Here is a 20,864-nt window from a genome sequence, read left to right on the forward strand (position 1 = left end):
CAAAAATCACACCCTTTGGGTTGTGACACCTTTATGCACTAGGCTACCTAACATTCTATACAAGTAAGAGAGATTTGTCTGATATGCTTGATTTTTGAGAAGCCTATGCTGGATATTTTTACCACCTAATTGTGCTTTAGGTACTTACAAATGCATTGTGGGGTTGTTGGGTTTTGTTTGTTTGTTTGTTTTGTTTTTTTACTCCAGACTCTTTCCAGGGATTGAAGTTAGGCTGACTAGTATATCATTCCCTTGGTGCTCCTTTTTTAATAATATTTCTTGTCCAGTTACCTTGTAAACTCTTAAAGTACGTACCGTGTCTTACTGTTCAAATACTTGGTAAGTGGCACCATGATTGCCCCCATCCTCATTTATGGAAGAGCCCCTAGATCTTATTTTGCAATATTTTAAACTGTATAAAGAGAAAAAGGGATAAAATAAATATTTAAAAAAATTAGAAAACTTTAGCGTTTAACATGTGGACAATGAGTCAGATTTACACATGACTTAAATATTAATGCAAACTAGTCAGGAAGCAAAATGTGAACAACTAATGATGGGCAGTAGGAAGATGTGCATTAGGAAAAGCAGCTACAAGGAGAAAAAAGGTGTACCCTTCTGTTGTTTTATGTCCTTTTAATTGCCTTTCATGGGTTAATTCTTATCTCTATGAAAAAGGGAGACCTCAGGTTCTATGTTGAAGTTTAATATTTTGATGTGTATAATATTAATGCTTCACTGGCATCAATTTTGTATTTCAAGTATCCAGTTTTGATATGGCAGAAAAAGATTAAGAGTTTTGCAAGTGACTTTACTAATTTTAAGGCATAGTTATGAAGCTAATAAAAATTATTAATTTGATTTTGCTTACATTATGGTTTCACTAGGAAGCAAGAAGGAAAATATGTGAACTGTGTTTTTTCTCAAGTATAATCAAGACATTCTGTAGGAATCATGTAATTATCAGAACAGTGTGTCAGCATCCATAGTTGTGCATCTTACACAGTTTTCCACTTTTAGCTTGTCTCCTCTAGTTGCTGAACATGATAAACATCTGGAAGAAATGAGTGAACAGTTGCGATTCTATCAGGTACGAATCTTACTCATATTTTAGATTGCTTATCTCTTTTCTAACAAATACAATCAGAAAATATCTAGCTGTATGAACAGATTTGCATCTTGGACTTAATGCTGGCTTAATAATTGTAAAGTAAATACTTTCAGTTCTAGTAATGCAAGGAACTGCATCAATAAGAGCCGAGCTGTTAGTTAGCATCCTGCACAGCAAGACCCTAATGCTAGAAGGGAACAAAAACAAAGAAAAAGTTTGCCTAGTCAAACACCAAGGCTTGCCATCCTTTTTACATTATTATTATGAAAGTATAACAAACTGGCTTATCCAGGGGGCACAGGAGGAGGGGGAGAGGGAGGCAGAGGTGGCTCCCGCCACCACGCATGACTGGTCTGGCAGCTCCCACCACTGTTGCGGTCACTCATCCCGGGGGGGAGTGCCCCCAGATCTGCACTGGGCAAGGCAGGCTGGTGCCAGGGCTGTTCCCCATGGAATCTGGGCCACCCAGGCAGGGCATGGGATGGGTGGCAGTGCTGCCGGGAATGGGGGAGCTGAGGGGACTATGGCTAATTTCAGGGTGGCTGCAGCCTCCACTATAGCCCCCTTCCAGTGGCACTGCCCCCTGCCCAGCCCAGGCTCTTCTGGGAACTTCCCTAGCCCCAGTCATGCCCCAGATCTGCGTGGGACAGTTCCCAGCGGAGCCTGGGCTGCAGCCACTCCAAGGGTAGCCCTCCTCAGTCCCCCTGCTTCCAGCAGCGCCACTGCCTGCCCCGCACCCCTTCCAGCCCAGCCTCCGCTGGGAACAGCCCCAGCCCGCCCAGATCTGGGGGGCACACCCCCCTCCCCATGTAAATGACAGCAGTAGTAGTAGGAGCTGCCTCCCCCTCCCCCTCCCCCAGACAAGCCCTGCTCCATTCCAGGCCCCCAGACAAGCTGAGGCTTTATCCTCCACCCCCCCCCCCCGTGCTTGCCCCTGCCCCAGCTTTACTCCCTCCCTCACGGCAGGGCCTTGATCTGTGTCCCCCACCCCCTTCCCTTCCCTGACTTACCAGCTGCAATCTGTGTCTTCACAGCCTACATGCTGCACTGCGGCTGCATTTCATCAGCCCAATTATGGGCCACCTAAGGCCGATAGAGATAATTTTCTTTACAATCTGTACCGATCCGATAATTGGACTGGTGTATCAGTGTGCCTCTAGTTACAGGTTCTTTTCCAAGGTGAAACGAGTATTAGTGGTGAAGGAGATTTGATGGGAACACAGATTAAATTAGCTTCTTAATTTCAGATATTGGTCAGAGATAGAGGCAACAGTGACTATTATTCAGCAATTACTTTTTAATTTCATATCCCAATATTCATCTTGAGGGAGGAAAGAAAAAAGTTCCTTCACCTTCCACTGTACTTCCTGGTGGTGGAGGGGCAGAAAGTCAGCAGCAGCATGCCCAAACTCTTCTAGATCTCCTCTTTGTACATCATATCTCCACCCACCCCCCTCCCAATGACCCATTTAAATGGAAAATTGGTTATGCAAATGGATGGATATAAACCCGAGGGGAAATGTTGCTGTAGCATATCTGGTCTTTTTGTTGGCTCTCTCAGCCAGACAGTCTACACATGTTGACTCAGTTTGCCTAGTTCAGATAATTGTAGAAGTGGTCTGCTCTTCCTGATGCTTCAGTCCTTTAGGTAATAATTTATGACCAAATGAAAAACAATTAAAAAAAGAAGTGCTCTTACTGCCTAGAGCTTCAAAAATTAAGAAACTTCTCTTAAAATTAGAAACATTATTCTTTTCTGTGCCTATTTAAGGCAGAAAGTTATATTGGATATGACTGTCATTAGTAAAAACTATGTAAAATTACAAAATTCAAATCTAAATGATAACTTTACTATTAGCGTTCATTCGCCTAAGATTTTGCAAACTGTATAAATATTTATTGTGCAGTTTTTTCATAAACATGAATGGAATGATTTTAAGCACATTTGAATACGATCTACAAATTATCTGGACTTAAGTTGCATCTTGTGAATTCTCATGCAAAATAAATACTACATTATTTGTCCACCATGCTGCATTGTCTATTTTTATTAATGCGAGTCAGAAATAATTGGTGCTAAGCTTTAGGAAGTTCAAGGAGTGTTTTATCAGTGTGCTTTCCAGTCTGTTACTTGACTGATTGGTAGCTCTGAGATTTACATATGAAAGCTCAGTCTCAGGTTTTATTCTGTCAGGTACAGATGGGCGAGATGAGACTGAAGCTTGAACAAGTCATCAAGGAAAATGAAAGGTAGATTAATCATTACCATTTTTTCCTGTTTCTGAGTCTAAAAAATAAATGTCTTTGTAGAGACCTGGAAATAAATTTCTGAACCTGTGTATTGTGGGTGCATAATATGAATTATGGCATCAAGGTTTTGAAATTTTAGCCAAGTGTACTTGTACCTGATTTTGTGTTTGCATTACTAAATGGGAGGCACGGTACTAAATTTCAATGCTGTAAAAGCTTAATTATTTTATACATTTTTATTTACATGTTTCTGTACCTATAAACATATCTAGTGAGTAGGAGAGGGTTTCTTCCTCCCCTCTCCTTCCCCCCTACCTCCTTCCCCCCCACCCAAGGGAGTGATAATGTGTAATGCACAAGAAAATATTTCCCATCAAGTAAATAATATTAAGGCCACAAAAATAAGTAATAAACTGCTTACACATTTGACACTTTCCAAAACATTCTACTGAAAAGATCATTTAGAGTAGAGTATCGATAAATCACCAGTTTTACGAAGTTTAGAAATAAATTCAATTGTTGGAATAATGCAAGTTTTAGGAATACTTTTTTCCTGCAGCTTTTAAGTAAAAGCCATGCTTTCTCTCTTCTGCCCCACTTTTGAAAACGAAATTTTGAAACTTGGCAAGTAAAGAAGGTTTATTTTGGATTATATTATTACCAACTAAGTTTTATAAATAATTAATCGGGTAATGAAATTATAAACTGAATTAGCTTGGCACCTACAATTTTTGGGGAATCAAGTAAATCTCTGCACCCTTTTTAATGTTAGTGTCTGCTCTTACCACATGTTCCCTTGCATTGTGCACTAAAGGTGAAAATCATTTCTTACTTTATTTCATTCCCCTCTCCCCAAGTTATTTTTGAAACGCATACCCGCTTTCACAAAAATCAGTCAAGCAGTTCTCCTTGCAGTCTAGCAAAGAAGAAAGAATTGTGTTTTTTACTGTTAAATAGAATGTGAGATGTATAGATCTATAGCATCGAGCTGGTGCTTGGTGGTTAAAAGGACTTTTCCTCTGGCACTGTATTTAGGAGTATGGATAAACATATATTTTAGCCACTTTAAAAAGCGAGTTGCTGCTTAGGAGCATGCCTTACGCATTATGTTGTATCTGTTACATCTGAATGATAATGTAGTGATGCAAGTTTAGACAATCTACCCAATTTGAACATGAGTGAAGTAAAGATGTGAAAGGTTAAATTTATAGTAGTAATGCATTACCAGTTAACGTTTTGCACAGGGCACTGTCCAGGAGAGAAGGGAAGTGGCGCAGTGCCTCACAAACGGGGGTGGCAGGGCAGGCAGGAGTGGGAGAGGAGCAAGGGCATGGGAGAGGGGCAGGGAACTAGTACCCATATAACAGGCTATTTAAAGTTTAAGTCCAACCTCAACTCATGTTGCCTGCTCCCTTCTTCCCAGTGAGCCAGTGGCTGCAGTGGGCTGAGAAAGCCTCTTGCCTGCTGCTGCTGTCCACAGCTTCACCTGGGATATGCTGTTTGGTGGGGTTTGCCACTACTGCTGCTGCCTGCCCCCATCCAAGGCCCCAGGGACCTGCTCCCAGCACCAGCTGTGTCCAAACAGGTCTGTGTGCAGCCCCTGGCTCTCCATACGGCTCCAGGCAGGATCCCCTACTCCCCAGCAGCAGGTCAAGGCAGGCACCAGGGCTCTGACCACCCCCACCAAATCTGGATTAGACATGTGTTAACTGGTCAACTGTTTAACTAATATAATTAGAGGAAGCTAAACAATTTTTAAAACAATATTAATGTCCCCAGAGAGAAGCAGGGCTGGAGTTGGGGCAGTTTTGCTATTTTTGTGTGTCTGTAGAATCATGTAAACCTAATGGTTGCATTGTAACAGCATATGCTGTTATTAATTGTTGCACTCTACAATTTTCACACTTCTGTTTAAAAAAAAAAATTGTTTTACACCTCTTGACAGTCTTTGAAAGGCAAAAGCAAAAAGAAATTTTCCTTGTTTCTTACGGCACACCATTGTATTCTAGATAAATTTAGAGTTGGTGTGTAGTTTGATTTAAGGTGACATACTTTGTATTTCACTTCTGTCATACACCTATACCTTGTGTGCTTAAAGCAACAGTTCCTAGACTGTTTTTAGCTGTGACCCCACTTTTATTTGCAATCTTCACTTCTGCTGGGTTTGTGAAACCAGATCCTACCACACAGTTCTGGAATGCTTACAAAGCCTTGTTCTTCTTTGGAAAGGGGAGGAAGGCAACAACAAGTTCACTGTCAGTCTTATATATTCCATTTAGTTGTAGTGGCAAACTTGCAAAATTCTTCTAGTCTTGCAGGACTCCAGTCTTTTTCCAATGAGTGGCAGTTGACATGCTTCATAGCAATTGCTTTGATCAGATTTAAGTACAGCTTTATTATTTATTTTGCTGTCTTGACTAAATATATTACTACAAGTTAATGAGTCTATTAAAACATTTCAGCTTTTTTTCTTGATGACTTAAATGTTTAGAATTGAAATAGTTTCCAAGTTTCTATGTAATAAAAAGCACCTAGCAACTTGAATACTAAATCTTTTCCTCAATCTCTGGCCAACTCAGAAATAACTAAAACATCATGTATATGCTTTCACAGAAAGAAGTTTCAGAGGAAATAATCTTGAAGATGGTGTTTCATAATGAAAGTCTTGCTTAGACTCCTAACTACCACATTTGCATATCACATTAAATATCAAAGAAAAACAAGTAGTAACTTATTTTTCTATTAAAGCAGCAGAGTACATACCATATCAATGCTTGCAAAGCCATAGGCATTCTTTCTAGTCTTAGTATTTGAACCTCTGGATGAAGTCAACTTGAACAGTATGAGCTCACTGTTATTGCAGAAGAAAGAAGGAAGCAAGGTTGTTGCTTGCATCTGTTAGCTCTGTGAGAAAGTTAAACAGTAATAACTTTCAGTGTATTTATAGACATTTTTATACATGCTAAATTAACTCTGTTTTTATTTCTATAGTACTACACTAAACTTTACATTGTATTACAGGGCTTCTGCCCAAGTATGCCAGCAGAGTCTTTTGGTGTAGATATATCAGATTTTTATTTTTTTGGGTGGGGGTGGGACCAGAGTTAGACCAGCATCCCTGAATGGCAGAAATGCTGCCAGCAGAAGCTGATCTTTTGCCAACAGAGCTGCATCTCACCAGGCCTTTGCTGATATAGATTTGTCTGTTATAGGGGATAGGACCCCCCTCCCGGCCCCCCACATACCACAGACATAGTTGAACCTGCAAACTTTAATGCAGACAAGACCTTAAAAAAAAAGGCTAACAACTTGAAATACGTCTAATATATTTTCAGTCAAGCTCTATTTTAGGTGTAGTCAGTGTTTCACATCAGTTATACTTGTGCTATTCCAAATGTCTTAAAAAACAAAACAAAAAACAACACATAGTAAAAGTTTCTTTACATGTATTGTAGGCTGCATGAAGAACTGAAGGAAGCTGTTGAGAAACAGTTAGAAACCCTTCCTCCTAGTACTTTTCTGGGAAGCGATGTATTTGCAGATGAAGACATAATAAGAAACCTCCAAGACCAGTTACATCTAGCCAATCAAGTGAGTAATGCTGCTATATATCTATCTTCGGCTTGTTCCTTGGCATGTCAGGGAAAATCATTTAATCCCTTGGTAAAGAAACTCTAATTATAATCTTTTTAGATTAAATATTTAGAAAAGTATTCTATTTTCTGTTCTGCTGATACTTAGTATCTTACTTGTGGTTCCAAGATTTGGAAGAGAATTTGTCATTGGAATGTTTCAAGAAAGTTATTGCATTTTGTACCATTAATTGCTAGATTGATTTATTCCTTTAATTGCCCGACTAAAAAGAAGAAATTGTCATGGGATAATACAGAAGGCTTTTCTAACATCTTGTGATGAATATATTTCTAGACATTGTATTGGCCATCATTTTGGCATATAGCTTTGATCAAAACAACAGTAAAATGTAGAATAGGACCACTGAAGGTTCAAATTAATTAAATTTAGGGTAGGAAAGATGTATGCAGTTCTCTAATCCAAGACCATTACTGCAAGTACTGCCTCATGTCCATGCTTCTGTACATGAGGGGCTATGCTCTCTTGTGTAGCTCTCATAACTATTTTGGGAACTGATCCATATAACTAATAGCTGAATTTGGCAATTGAGTTGAATAACAATAGCCAACAAATATAGAAACTGAGTTGGACAGTCTTGGAGCTCGGAGCTCTTTGGTGGAAGCAAGATATCATTTCCAATTAAGATAAACATGTCTTTTTGTAAGGCTACACATGTATAACATTCTCTATTTTTGTTTTTAAATTTCCTAGGAAAAAGAACAAGCACTAGAACTCTGGCAGACAGTATCACAGGAACTAGATCGACTCCAGCAGCAGTACCAGGAATACATGACTGAAACCCACATTCACACGGTTGAAAGGCAAAAGCAAAAAGTAACTTCCCTTGCGTTTGTTTCTTTTGGTCCATCATTGTATCTGGGATAAATTCAGAGTGTATAGTTTGATTCAAAGTAGTATAATTTGTATTTCACTGCCATCGTTCACCTATACCTTGTGCTTAGAAGAGTAGTTCCCAAAACTGTTTTTAGCCGTGTCCCCAATTTGTTTGCAAGCTTCACTTCTGTTGGGTTTGTGACACCAGATGCTACTACACAATTCTGCCAGGCTTACAGTTCCACTCTTAATTGCCACAACCCCACTTGGGTTATGGCAGTTACATGCACTATAGTATAACTGAACAATAAATCCATTGACAGTATGATGATCCATGCATACCAAGTGTAGTTTTATATAGTAGTAAATTACAGTGAGGTAGAGTGAGAATGCCATTCAATTTTTAGAAGGAATTGTAGAATGGTGCTGCATAGAGCTGTCTTTCCATAAATCATATCCTAGCAAAGTACTTAAGGAATAGAAGGCATTGTCTTTCCGTCTTTCCACCTTCCCCCCAACTCCTTTTGTTTGCATTTTCAAATAAGCTGTCCTATAGCTTAGTCACAGGAGCCACAAGAGCCATAATGAGGCATTCAAGAGTCCAAGGAATGACCTAAATGCATATAGGGAATTACAGAAAGGTTATATGTGCATAAGCAAGTCTATATATTCTGCTTCTAATAAAAATAGTCTGCTAAAAGTCTGGAGCGGCTTAGAAGTAATATACAGGTATACATTAAGATTTTGGGTTTTTTACTGTATGAATGTATCCATTTAGGAGGCATGTGACTGATTAGATTTTTCCCTTATGGCTTTAGACTTTACCGGTAAAATCATAGGTGAGCTGCTGATAATAACTAGTTAAAAAGAGATAAAACATTGATTCCATAAAATAGAGACACAATTTGTTGGAAATTATTTCAGTTGAACATAAATGTGTCTATGATAATTAAAGATCTCTTAAAGACGACTATTTCAAGCTCTACTTTCTTTTTAGGATCAGCTGAATGGCTTTCAACAACTAACTAAGCAACGTCATTTAGCCAATGAGAAAACAGAGTTGGTAAGCAAGTACATCAGAACCGTTTTCAAAATACTAAATTGTTTTATGCTCTGTAAGTCTCTAATGGAATGGAGGGGAGCATAGACCAGACAACATATTTTTTCTGTGCTTGGATAATATTCTTTTTTTTTTTTTTTTTTTTTTTTAATTGTTTGGAAATATAAAAGTATGATTGGGCCTCATTGCCAGTTATTTTGATTGGTTTATTACTCTCGAAACCAGCAGGCTTTGCTGTATTCAAGAATAACATTTAAAGACTGGATTGTTTTTCTTCTTCCCATAGTAACTCCACTAGCCAGTAGCTCATGCCAAAAATTTCTTGATAGAGTTTCTGTACATCATAGTTGTCTTCTCACTTTTTTCCTTCTGCATGTACTTTATGAAAAGAGCATAGGACTTGTTCTGTGTAAAAAAGAGGCTGGAATAAGATCACTTAAGCACCTAAGACCTCTTAGATTTTCCACATTTCCAGGTATCCTGTAATTGGAGCCTTTAGGCCAGTTCTGCACCAAGCTTAAGTGTTTCATAGATCCACATTGTGTTCATATTATACAGTCCATCTCTGTAGGAGTTTTTCAGTGCCAATTGTGTTGGCCAATTTCATCATCCATGCTTCTGGGTGCTTTTTTGTATGTTGTTTTTTGCTTCAGTTAGATTCAGTTCAAGAGTAACAAGATGTTTTTGTGTGTATATTTTTAGTATTTTATTGCAATGTATTTTTAGGAGAGCTTGATATTCAGTGGGTTAGTACTCAGCACTTCCTGAAAGTCACACCCCTCTTCCAAATATCTTGGATTGGACAATCACTAATAAGCTGTTTGAAACTTGATAGTCTGATTTGACTTGATGGTTATCAGTGGCATTTTTTTCTTCCCTCTCCAACCTTTCTTATCAAAGTTGCACACAATGAGAACTTAAAATTGAGGGAAGAAAATGCATGACTAAGGAAAGCCAACAAAGAAGAAAATGATAGAAAAATGGGGGAAGGAAGTGAAATATAAGGGCAAAAATAGTAGTTGTGGTAAATATCAGTATATTTTCCTACTGGGTAACAATAAAATGCTCAAAAATACCGAACAAAATTAATGGTGATTCCAAATCTGATCTCAGTATTGACAAATATTTTGTTAGTGTGATATCTTAGAGATTGTTGGGCTCCTACATAGGCAAAAGTGTCTATTTGCATGGTAGTTTATGGAGTTAGGTCTTGAAAGGTCAGTTCTTCAAAGGCCATAATATACCTTTGGGCCAGGTACAGACAGTCAAAAAGCCCAAGGCTGAATCGATTCAGTCTTTGCAGGTTAGTTTAAACTGCACAGATTAAAAAGTTGAAGACAGAAGCAAACAGACATTTACCTTTGATTCAGGAAATGCAGCCACATGCCTGTAGTGGCTCAGTCCAGAAGCCAGGGGGTGCTAAAGCATAGCTCTTACTGTGTGCTCACTTCCCAGACATCCAAGGGGCAGCAGGACAAGGATATGCAGTCCAGAATTACAACAGCAGGACACTGGAGGGTTGCTCATCACTTCCTTCTGCTTCCAGGTGCCTCTGGGATTTGTAGTCCACAGTTGCAGCCAGCAATATGTTTGAGTTGGGGAAAGGGTCTTTAACCCCCCCTCCCTGGCCCCAGACCCCAGCTGGGGTTTGCCAGGGAAGAAGAGAGAGAAGAGGGGAGGCAGTCCCCTCCCCTCCCCCCATAGACTAGTCTGCATCCCCAGCTGGGTTTGTCTCCCTCCCTTGTCAACCAGCCCTCACTGCTCCAGCTAGGGAGCAGAGGGGTTGGCTCAGCCCTGCTCTGAAGCAGGTAGTGCAGCCCAGTTCAGGGCTGCAGGGCATGCTGGAAGACTGTAATTTAACTTGAACCAGGAAGGGATCTGGGACAGAAGTTTCATGAACCAGTTTGACCCAAAAATCACTTGCATCTGATACATTCAACTAGGTTTATCTTAAACTAGTTACAGTGATTTTGAAACTGGTTTATGTGCACTGAACATCTGTTATGTTACATTATTAGACCAGTTTCTGATCACTTAAATCAATTTGTGTGTAACTTCTGTCCCTAGCCTTGATGGTTGCGTTCATTTCCTTTTGACAGCAGCAGAAGTTAGGTGGCAGATTCAGGGTATTCTGCAATGCTAATATTTATCATTTCACTCACAGATTATAAATTAAAAGCAGAATCTGGCCTTCTATGCAAATAAGCTTGACACTTCTTGTTAAATGGTTTTAAACAGGAATCATGCGAGAGTTGGATGTTTTGTAATACTCCAGAAGTTATCATCAGTACAAATTATGGTCCGCTGAATAGCCCCCAGCCTTTGCAACACATAGATTAATTTGGCTAGAAAATCAAGTATAACTTAAGAAAACATATCAAAAAAAGAATTGAGAGGTATGAAAAAAATACTGCTTTAATGAATTCCATTTTTAGTATGTTGCCTAACCAAATAGGATGCCTGAGAAAGATCTTGTGCAACATAAAACTTGCTGTAAACTTGTACAAGATAAAAAGCAAACCCAAATAGAATAGAAGTATAAATGCATTCTATTATAATAAAAGTCTTAGTCTGTCTGTCCATAATGCTTTATTCACACTGATTGGTTGTCTGAAACAATCAAATGGAGTGCGAGTGTTCGGACAGGAACTGGCAGCCAAGCTACCATGACAGTGGCAACCGAGTGTAGGGGAGGCCACTGGAGCTGGCCTCACCCTCTGCGGCATGAGGTGACAGTGGCAACTGACATGGGGCAGGGGGCCCAGCTCCAGCCCCAAGTGGTGGGGTGGGGCACCAGCCCTGGCCCCAGCCCCAACCTGAAGCGGTAGGGCAGGGGGGACCCGGACCTGGCTCAAAGTGGCAAGGGGGAGGTGGGTAGTGGCCCCCCCCGCCATTCTTGATGGGCAATTTGCTAGAACATTATAATGCATTTGTATGCTAGTTGTTAGTAGCATGCATAAGGAACCCTCTTTTAACCCAGCATCCAAAAGTAGTACTCGTCACTTAAGAGTATACGAGAGCATACAAGTAGTCTTCTGTAGAAGAAGGAATAAATTACAGCTCTTTCCTCATTTTGTAGGCTAACCAGCAATTCCTGAGAACACTAACAGAACAGAACGTGGAACTAGAACAGCTACGCAAACAACTGAGGTATAAATCAGAGATATTTTTTAATCTATGCAAGTATTTGGGTATCAGTATTCCTGCTTGATACACTACTGACCTTTGTTAACCTTGTTTATACTGCAGAACTCAATTCTCTCGAAGTCATTATAGACAATTTGGCTACAGATAAACTAGGACAAACCCTAGTTTTCAACTAACAGTTGTTTAGTGCTCAGTAAATATATTAACTAGATATTATCTTCTATATAAAAAAATTATTCATAACAGAAAAAGGTCTAGATTCTAGAAATAATAGTGGGGATAAATGCATTTGTATATTTGAAGTCCTTTCCTCTTCCAGTGAGGAGTACTTGGCTCTCCCCACCCACTTAGTCTTGGAGACTATTCAACACTTTAACAGGACAGAGTTCAAAGAGACTTCATTAGTATAAAATGTGTGAACAAAAAAAACTCAATTGCATGGATAATGAATTGCAGGTCAGGAGTTTAAAGTCGAGAAGTATAAGTGTTCAGAACACCTAGAACAATTTTTTTAATGTAGTAAATAGAATTCCTGTACATTTCTTGTATATCACACACCAACAAATTATACTGAGTTCAAAGAGTAAAGAAGCATTATGTTCCTTAAGTGTAACATCAAAAATGCTCAAATTAAGCTCAAATTTCAAATATCTTGAAAATCAATACTACTAAATCCAAAGCATTGGTTTTTGGGAATGAAAGGAAGAAAAGAATATGTTTTTTTGCAGAAAATAAAAAGAAGCAGTGTCCTCGTTAAAATAGATTCTGAGGTATTTAAATAAAAATCTGAGCTACAATAAGCACATTGAAAATGTAAGCATTAAAACAAGACAAGGAGGAAAGAGGGGAGTTGTCTTTTTACAATAAGACTGGTAGGAGGGCAGTACTGGCAGCACTAAAGATCTATAGCTCTAAGGTAAAGCCCATTTTATTGTATGGAACTATGGGATACTGACCCTGTAGTTCATTCTAAAATAGAATGAAATTAAATTACTTTTAAGATGCTTTATATCTCTACCAAACTCTACAGTGGTGGGGGGAGAAGCATTTATGTAGTCCAAAACAGGGCTTCACAATGAGAGTGCTTTAGTTCATGTAAGAATTCTAAATTATTGGTTTAAAAAAGTTAGAGTTTGTACCCCTATCAGACAACCTGAGAAGTGTATTTTAGAAGCCTTTTTTCCTTTGAATAAACCCTTATTTGTATGGTTAAATACCATTTATACTCTGCAGAGAAAGAGACTGGGAAATGTGCTGACAGCTACTAAACCAGTATTCCCCCCATATTTAAAGACAAGAAATAAAATTTAAGAATTAAATGCCAGGAAGCAGACAACTATGCAGGCAGTGAGATTCTCTGAAACTTTCCCTTTTTTAAATTAATAAAGCACCCCTTTGGCCTAGAAACTTATCTATCCATCTGAAGTACAGAGCCACAGACAATGAGAGGCCATTATAAGACTGCTGTTCACTCTAATGAGATCTGCAGTTGTCATGAGGAGGTAGTGATGGACCCCATATTCAGATAGGATGCACTCTTGCAGGAGGAATGAGATAAATGACCTGACTACATTTGGGGTCCCCTTTGTTCTTTGGGGGGAAAAAAAAGTAAGAAGGAAGTTGATCTCTTCATTAGTGGAAAATTAAATACTGGGCTAATGAAGACAAGACAACTATGACTCCTTTCTAACAACTTGCAGCCTGTCCTACACTGCATAGGTATTGGTGTTACTCGTACAACAAATAAGGGCCAGTCAAATTGAATTCCATGTCTTTATTTTTTTTATTCTACTATTTTACATTGCTTCATTTTGTTTATTCATATGCATCTTTATATATTATATTTGACTGTACTGCTCCTTAAAATTAGTAAAATACATAAAATTATTATATACTTTTACCAATAACCACAAATCATACAACTTTATTATTATACAATATAGTTTTATTGTTAATTCTACTGAATTTTTTTAGCAAAAGTTGCAAATAAACAACCACTACTGCATAAATTTAAGTTTCAGACTTCAGATAAGTAGATGGTACAGATGCCTAGTGTATATGTCTAGCTGTAAGCTGATATACTGTGGAAATCCTTGGAAAAGTGGTCCTGGACATGGGGGCTAAAAAATTCTCTTGTGGAAATCTGCAGCTCTTCCTCAAATATTTACTAACGTTCAGCATGCAGTTCTTGGAAATGTTTGGTCACTGTCTACATATTTTCACCGTGAAGGATTCACCTCTGTGGTTGCAGATGTAAAGGGCTCTGTTAAATGTTACATGGAAATCATTCTTTAGGAAGTCTGGGATTTGTACTTTGAATGTTCTCTCTCCCTAGGACCTTAGTGAAAAGTAGGTATGTATAACTATCTTTGAGAAATAGAGACACAAGTGCTATTCATTAAGCTGTTTGATGGGAAAAAATACTCAGAAGTTAAAATTGTTTTCTAAGAGGTCCCTCATTAATCTTGCAAATAAGAAAATACATTTGTAAATATACTCTCCAGTTCAAAGCATCAAGAGCTGGTGAAAATATACTCATGTTAATTTGAGGCAACACCATGGCACTAGTTTAGAGATGTAGTGTGAAATACTGTGTGTTATCGTCATTTTTCTTAACGACAACATTTGACAAGAGTGTAACATGTTTGGCGTCTGACATGGATAAAGACTATTTCTGGTTTGTTGTACAAATTACATCCACTTTTTAAAAATGATTTCACACAAGTTTAGGCTAGAAGTCATCTGACAAAGCTGTCAGATTCATAGGTATATGCAACAGGTTGTTCAGGTCCCAGGGGCAGCTGTGACACCCCCTGGTGGGCACATAATTCCTGCCCCAGCTCCAACTCTAGGGGGCTCTTACCTGTTACCTGCCCACTACACCTTTGATGTTATTGTTTGGAAAGGAGGGAGGCTGCCTGGGGAATCTAGAGTGAGCCTGTCATTGTTCAAGTGACAGCCTATGCCTTTTTTGCTGCAGCTGAGCCCCTCTAGCTCTAGTCTAGAGACTGCACCAAGCTTCAGGGTTCCCAGGTCCTCTGCTTACCCTCTTCGACTATCAGGTCACCCTTCTTGGGCTGTTGAGCCTCCCTTGGCTCTCTCTGGGCCCCAAACCCTGCCTCTGCCTTACCTGGGCATTGGACCCCCTGGCTCCCAAATTCTCAGTCCTGCCTTTCTGTAGCTGCTGAACATCTCCTGCAGGTGTTATGAGACTTCGTAACCCACCCCTGTAGGCCCCCACAAAGCACCAGGTAAAACTGGAATCAAAACACAAATACAAGCCCTTTGGCCCAGTCCTTGCTCTAGATCTGTTGCTAGCCTTCAGTTCTCTAGCTGATTCAGGGCCTAATAGGTACTCACAGTCACCTTTGCAGAGTTCCTTCTTGCTTCGTTCCCATGGCCAAACTAGTTGGCCAGTCCCTGGGGCCGCCTTTTATTCCTCCCGGGGCCCTGCCCCTCTTTAAGTCAAGTGACTCCCCTGGGCTGCCTGCAGGTGCCCTCTAATTAATTTAATCAGCCAGCCTCTATGGCAACCCAGCTGCAGCTCTGCCCTGCCTCCTGAGTAGGGCTGTGCCTGGGCTCTTGCTGTCTTAAAGTGACAGAGCCCCCAGGTGCTCCATCACAGTACCAGGCACTGTTGATGGACTCATTGTTTTTTGTTGTACTTGGGCAAGAATGGAAGCATGTATTTTCTTATACGCAGAGGAACCATCCTGAAATTGCTCAGCAGTAGACTAATTTGCAGGCCAGGCAGTCATTTTGAGAGTATGATATAATATATAAATGATCAAGTTCGTAATTTACCTTCAATTTCCTTGCCTTACAGGGATGTGGCACAATTCTGTATTGTATACATGAATGCAATGTACATTTTAGGAGAGAAATACCATACTGCCTCACATACATCAAGCCCCAGAATATAATACACATCAGAATGAAGAGAAAAAGATCTTAACTTATAGTAAGTAACTGAGTAGCAGCAGTTAGAAAGCCAAGCCTGCTCAGTGCTCTACTCCCTGAGAATTAATGTGGATTTTACTTTTGTTTTCACCTGATAAGTAGCAGAAACTGCTCTTACCATATTCCTTGCACATAATACACACTCTGATTTCCAGCAGCTGGTTTTTAGGGGAAAGGTATGTTTGTACACAAGAAAATATGGTACATTTTCTTACTCTAAAATGCTGCCTCATTTAGAAAGTAGCACACATACCATTAAATCCCATGAGGTTGTCTCTAAAAGCTGTGCAAAGCAGCTGCACTAAACTAGTATATATATGCTGTTTCTGATTAGACGCTGCTTTATGAATAGCAATAAGAAATGCTGGTTAATGGCATGACAGTTTGTCCTTCAAAGATTCATCCTGCATGGTATATTATAAAGTAGGCATAATTGAACTTAAAATATATATAGGAAAGCATGGAGGGGCATGTGCCCCCCTCCCCCCCAGTTTTGTTTGTAGGACAGGGGAGTATATGGGCTGTCTCCTGCAGGTCTCAGGGCTCCTCACCCTGCTGCCCTCCCCACCAGGGGCCTCCACAGTGCAGTAAGTGGGACCCACCACAGGAGGGTGAAGTGGGGCTGGGAGGCTGGGTGTTGCTGCCGCTGAGAGCCCAGCACCAGCTCTGCCACCATGGTGAGGCAGTCCTATCTGCCTGACAGTAGTGGGGGAGTAGAACATGCCGCCACTGCCACCCGCACTACTGGGCAGGCAGGGGGCACCTCACTTTAGCGGTGTGGCTGGCATAGGACTCCAGGCAGTGGCAGCGGCACTGAGCTTCCCCACCTTACTGTGCCTTCCCGCACTGAGTCCTGCACACTGGGCTGCGGAGGCCCCTGTAGGGAGGGCAGCAGGGCAGGGACCCCCGAGCCCTGCAGTAGGCAGCCTCTGTCCCCCCACATGGGCTCTACTTGGCTCCACTTGTGCTGTGCCAGCTACAGGAAAGGAGGGGGAAACTAAGCTTCATGCTCCCCTCTAGCCACACGAGCCATCGAGTCCCATAGCCTGCAACTCTGCCAGCCTGCAGAGAGGTCTTTGCAGAAGTGGAATATCTGAGTATTTCAATGTTAAAATGAAAAATCCATGTTTTTCTCAGTTAAAAGGGAAAATCTGCTCTTTTTTTTACCATTTTTCTGCAGGAAATGGAAAATCTGGATCCCTGTTCATGAGTCAGCAGTGTGATGCAGTCACCCTAGGGTACATTAACAGAAGTAGCATATTTAAGATATGGGAGGTGACAGTGGCCATCTACTCAGTGCTGATTAGGCCTCACCTGGGCATTGTGTGTCGTTCTAGGTTTGACAGTTTAAGACGGATTTAGACAAAGTCCAGAGTATCCTGAAGCAAGCAACAAAGATTGTAAAAGAATTAGAATGCAAGCCATTTGGGGAAAGCTTGAGAGAACTGGGTATACTTGGGTTAGAGAAAAGAAGATTAAAAGGGGACATGATAGCAGTTTTCAAGTATTAAAAAGACAAAGAAGAGGAAGGAGGAATAAGGAGGAATTTCTGATTGCATATGGAAGAATATGAAGCAATAGGCTTAAAGAGCAGCAAAGCACTTATTTATTAGATCAAATTTTCAAATAACTTCCTTACTGTCAGAACAGTAGGCCAATGGAACACTTCCCAGGAAACTTTTAGGCTTTCCTTTGCTGGAGGTTTTTGAGAAGAGGCTGTATAATGATTTGTCTGGAATGGTTTAGGAATAGCACGTCCTATATTTGCACAAATAATGAATTAGATGATCCTCAAGGTCACTTCCAGTCCTATGAGTCTGAAGGAATTGTCTCAAGAGCATGCGTTAATGGAGGATTATGCTGTTTTGCTTGATTGGGATCAAATGTTTGGCAAACCTTGAAAAACTTACCTGTGGGCTAACAGTAGGGCAGTGGTCTCCAACCTTTTAAGTAGGAGATCAACTTTGGAATTTAAAATCAACCCACGATCTACTGTACACTGCCCCTCCCCCCTGCCCAGCAGGTAAGTGTGTGGGGTGGGACAGGGGGGAGCAGATTGAGGCAGAGGGAAAAACAATTATTTGGGGGTGCACCTCTGCAGCAGATAAGTTCCACCTGGCCAGGGCCCCACTTAACTTACCCCTGCTTCTGCCTCTGTGGCACTGTCCCTCACTGTGGGGGCCTCAATCTAGCCCCTTCCCCTTCTCTTCCCCATGGACTGACTTCTCCCCATTCAGCACTCATCCCCCCACCCCAGCCTCAAATTGACTCCAAGAGGCTCCGAGATCTACTGGTTGGTGACTGCTGCAATAGGGTGTAGCACAATATATTAAGCTTTGTTTTCTTTCTGCTTTCAGTAAGGGCTTTCTTGGCCAACATGTTTTCACTTATGATTGCTAGATGAGCAAAATCAGTCATATTATTTATGCATTTATGTGTTCTAATTTCTCTGTATGTACATGGTGAAAGTTGACATTATTCTTGAGGCAGATGTGTGTTTTAGTGCAGGCTTGTTTTAGTGCAGTAAAGGGTCATTCTTTTTTACAAATGTTTTTCTCCATATATCACCAGGTTAGATGGCCAAATGTTCTGTGTACTTAGAAACAGTGCTTTGAGATTTTTTTTCCCATGTTTTTATCATATATTCAACTTTGTTGCTCAGGAGCAATTTTGTCAAGGGAAACTCCATATATTTTTTTAACTATTTCGACCAGTGCTTATATCACTATTTTAAAAGACCATAAAACACAGTTTATTACAGAGTTTTACCCTCTCCTCCTTTGTAAAGAATCTACAAACGAACAATGGGTGCAGACAGACGTGCAGCTCCTAGCTGTAACTCAGAATGATTTTTGCAAAGTGTTCTGAGTTGCAACGTTACCCCAGACCAAACAGAAGTTCGCTGTTAGTTCCAGGGCAGAAAGGAATCTAGCTGTGCCAGGTTCCCATAGCAATGACCAGGGCTCTCTGCCAGTGTTGGCTGTTTTCAGAATGGGTGGGGGGAAAGGCAGCAGCGAGAACTCATTCTTGAGGCACCCCAGCTCCCAAGAATTGGAGCCTCCCCTCCCCAACCTGAATTCCCTCTGCTCCCTTTACCCCCGTCCCATTCTGAAAACAGTAACAGGCTGGCAGCTCTGCAGACATAAGTTACAAAAGATGCTACATTTTTTAACATCTTTATCTGATACCTCATGCAATGAGAGGTCAGCTTTTCATCCAGTTGGCCATTTTTAAGCTGTTTGCAGCCAGGCATTTGTGTTTGGTCACAGCTATAAACTGCTTTATGTGGCCAGATCAGGCAAAAATTGTCACTTCTGTCTGCATCCAGTATGTCACCACTCCAGTATGTAGGAGATATCTGCCATTAGCATCTAGATTAAACTCTTTCAAAAGTTTTCAGGTCATTTACACAACTTTAAAAGAAACTTTCACAAAGAGAGAACACCTTTCAGTTGATCTAAAGTCTAACAACACTGTTTTTCAAAGTGCTTTTTCCGAACTAGCCTATTCAAGATATAAAATGGAACATAATTGGCCAAAAAGCCTATGTAAGTCATGAACTTGTGTTCTTCAATGCATTTTTCTCTTATTTCTTTACAGAAAATAGCTCACCCCCTTTGGAGCTTTCTTTTATTTGGAGGGGAAATAGGGGCGTGTTTTGTTTTGTTTACTTGTTTTTTCTACTGTCAATTCAACTGCATGCAGCTTTCATTTATGTAAAGCATGCTCAGGATGTTTGTCACAGCTTGCTTTTTTCTGGAAATGTACAGGATCATTATATATTGTACATCACATTCCCGTTTTATGAAATATCCCAGCTGGATATTTTTTTCTTTTCTGCTTAGCATGTATATTTGCCATTTCTCTCACGCTTACTGTCACCATGTTTTACTCATTTTTTTCATCAGTTCACTGGCCTGCTTCCTTGTTCAACTACAGCTGTATCACTATGTGTGTATATTTTCATGCTTACAAACAGTTTATCAACCTCCTTACTAAGCGCGTCTACACGTTCATTAATGTGCATTAGATACTGTGCATTTGGTTTAGTACTTCCTTAATAAAGAACTAGATAAATGCACAGTATCTAGAGCCTCTGTGCAGTAGTGCCAGCGCATGGTTTCATGACACTTGCTGCGCAATAGCCTAATAACACTGTGCAGTAGGCTATTAGCACAGTTTTTGCTGTGACACGCTACTGCACAGTGTTATTAGGCTAATGCACAGTAAGCGTCTCGTATAGACACACCCACTGAGTGAGAAAGCTGCTGATTTGATTTGATGTTACCACATCATATGCATTTTTATATAAAATAAGGAATATATGGAATTAGATACATTTTTACAATCCTTTACAAGATTTTATGCACAGTATTCCAGTTGCCGGTTTCTGTGATAAAACTGTAGCCTTACTCCTTGTATGTGTGCAAATAAAACCTGTGGTTTTAGGGATCTTAAAATTCACGTAAAACTGGAAAGATTGACAGGTAGAATCTGTAACCATAGGATGCTCTAAACGTGATACCATTATGGTTGTCATGATATATCCTCGGTATGTATTTCTGGAGGATGACTTAAAAATGAGGTGGGCTGAAGCAGTTAGAGACTTAAACTGGAGGTGGGTTTGAGATGCAAAAGATTGTAGACCCTCCAGATCTGAGGGGAAGCTTGATTGAAGAAGAAATTGAATTTTTTAATACTGCTAAAGAAAAGTTTTAGGTCTAAATAATTACTGGGAGAGTTATATTATGATAAGCACAATGCAACCACAACGTGACGATGTGCAAGGATTAAAGAAAGGCTTTTCCATTCTATTATTACCGAGTATTGTTGTTGAAAGGGTGGAATCAGTTGCTGACTGGATAGATA

General features: G+C 40.2%; 1 protein-coding gene and 1 long non-coding RNA gene across 8 annotated transcripts in view; one reads left to right on the forward strand and one right to left on the reverse strand.

The window, feature by feature from the left end:
- The window catches only part of SCLT1 (sodium channel and clathrin linker 1), an 81,460-nt gene that overhangs the window by 11,023 nt on the left and 49,573 nt on the right, over window positions 1-20,864 (forward strand). For 5 of the 7 annotated variants that reach the window (XM_025204521.1, XM_025204512.1, XM_006015611.3 and 2 more), the window contains exons 3-8: window positions 1,021-1,090; window positions 3,306-3,361; window positions 6,817-6,952; window positions 7,706-7,828; window positions 8,826-8,891; window positions 11,968-12,038. In XM_025204521.1, the coding sequence (XP_025060306.1) occupies window positions 1,021-1,090; window positions 3,306-3,361; window positions 6,817-6,952; window positions 7,706-7,828; window positions 8,826-8,891; window positions 11,968-12,038 (522 nt within the window). The remainder of the gene's footprint in view (window positions 1-1,020; window positions 1,091-3,305; window positions 3,362-6,816; window positions 6,953-7,705; window positions 7,829-8,825; window positions 8,892-11,967; window positions 12,039-20,864) is intronic. The other 2 variants (XM_025204525.1, XM_025204528.1) reach the window with 2 other exon arrangements.
- LOC112550362 lies at window positions 990-15,432 on the reverse strand. Its single transcript, XR_003094148.1, has 4 exons — window positions 15,396-15,432; window positions 6,125-6,265; window positions 2,122-2,194; window positions 990-1,054 (listed from the first exon to the last, which is right to left on the reverse strand). It is a non-coding gene; the product is annotated as an uncharacterized LOC112550362 (long non-coding RNA).

This window comes from Alligator sinensis, unplaced genomic scaffold (assembly GCF_000455745.1).
Source record: "Alligator sinensis unplaced genomic scaffold, ASM45574v1 scaffold150_1, whole genome shotgun sequence".
NCBI classification, from domain to species: Eukaryota; Metazoa; Chordata; order Crocodylia; family Alligatoridae; genus Alligator; species Alligator sinensis.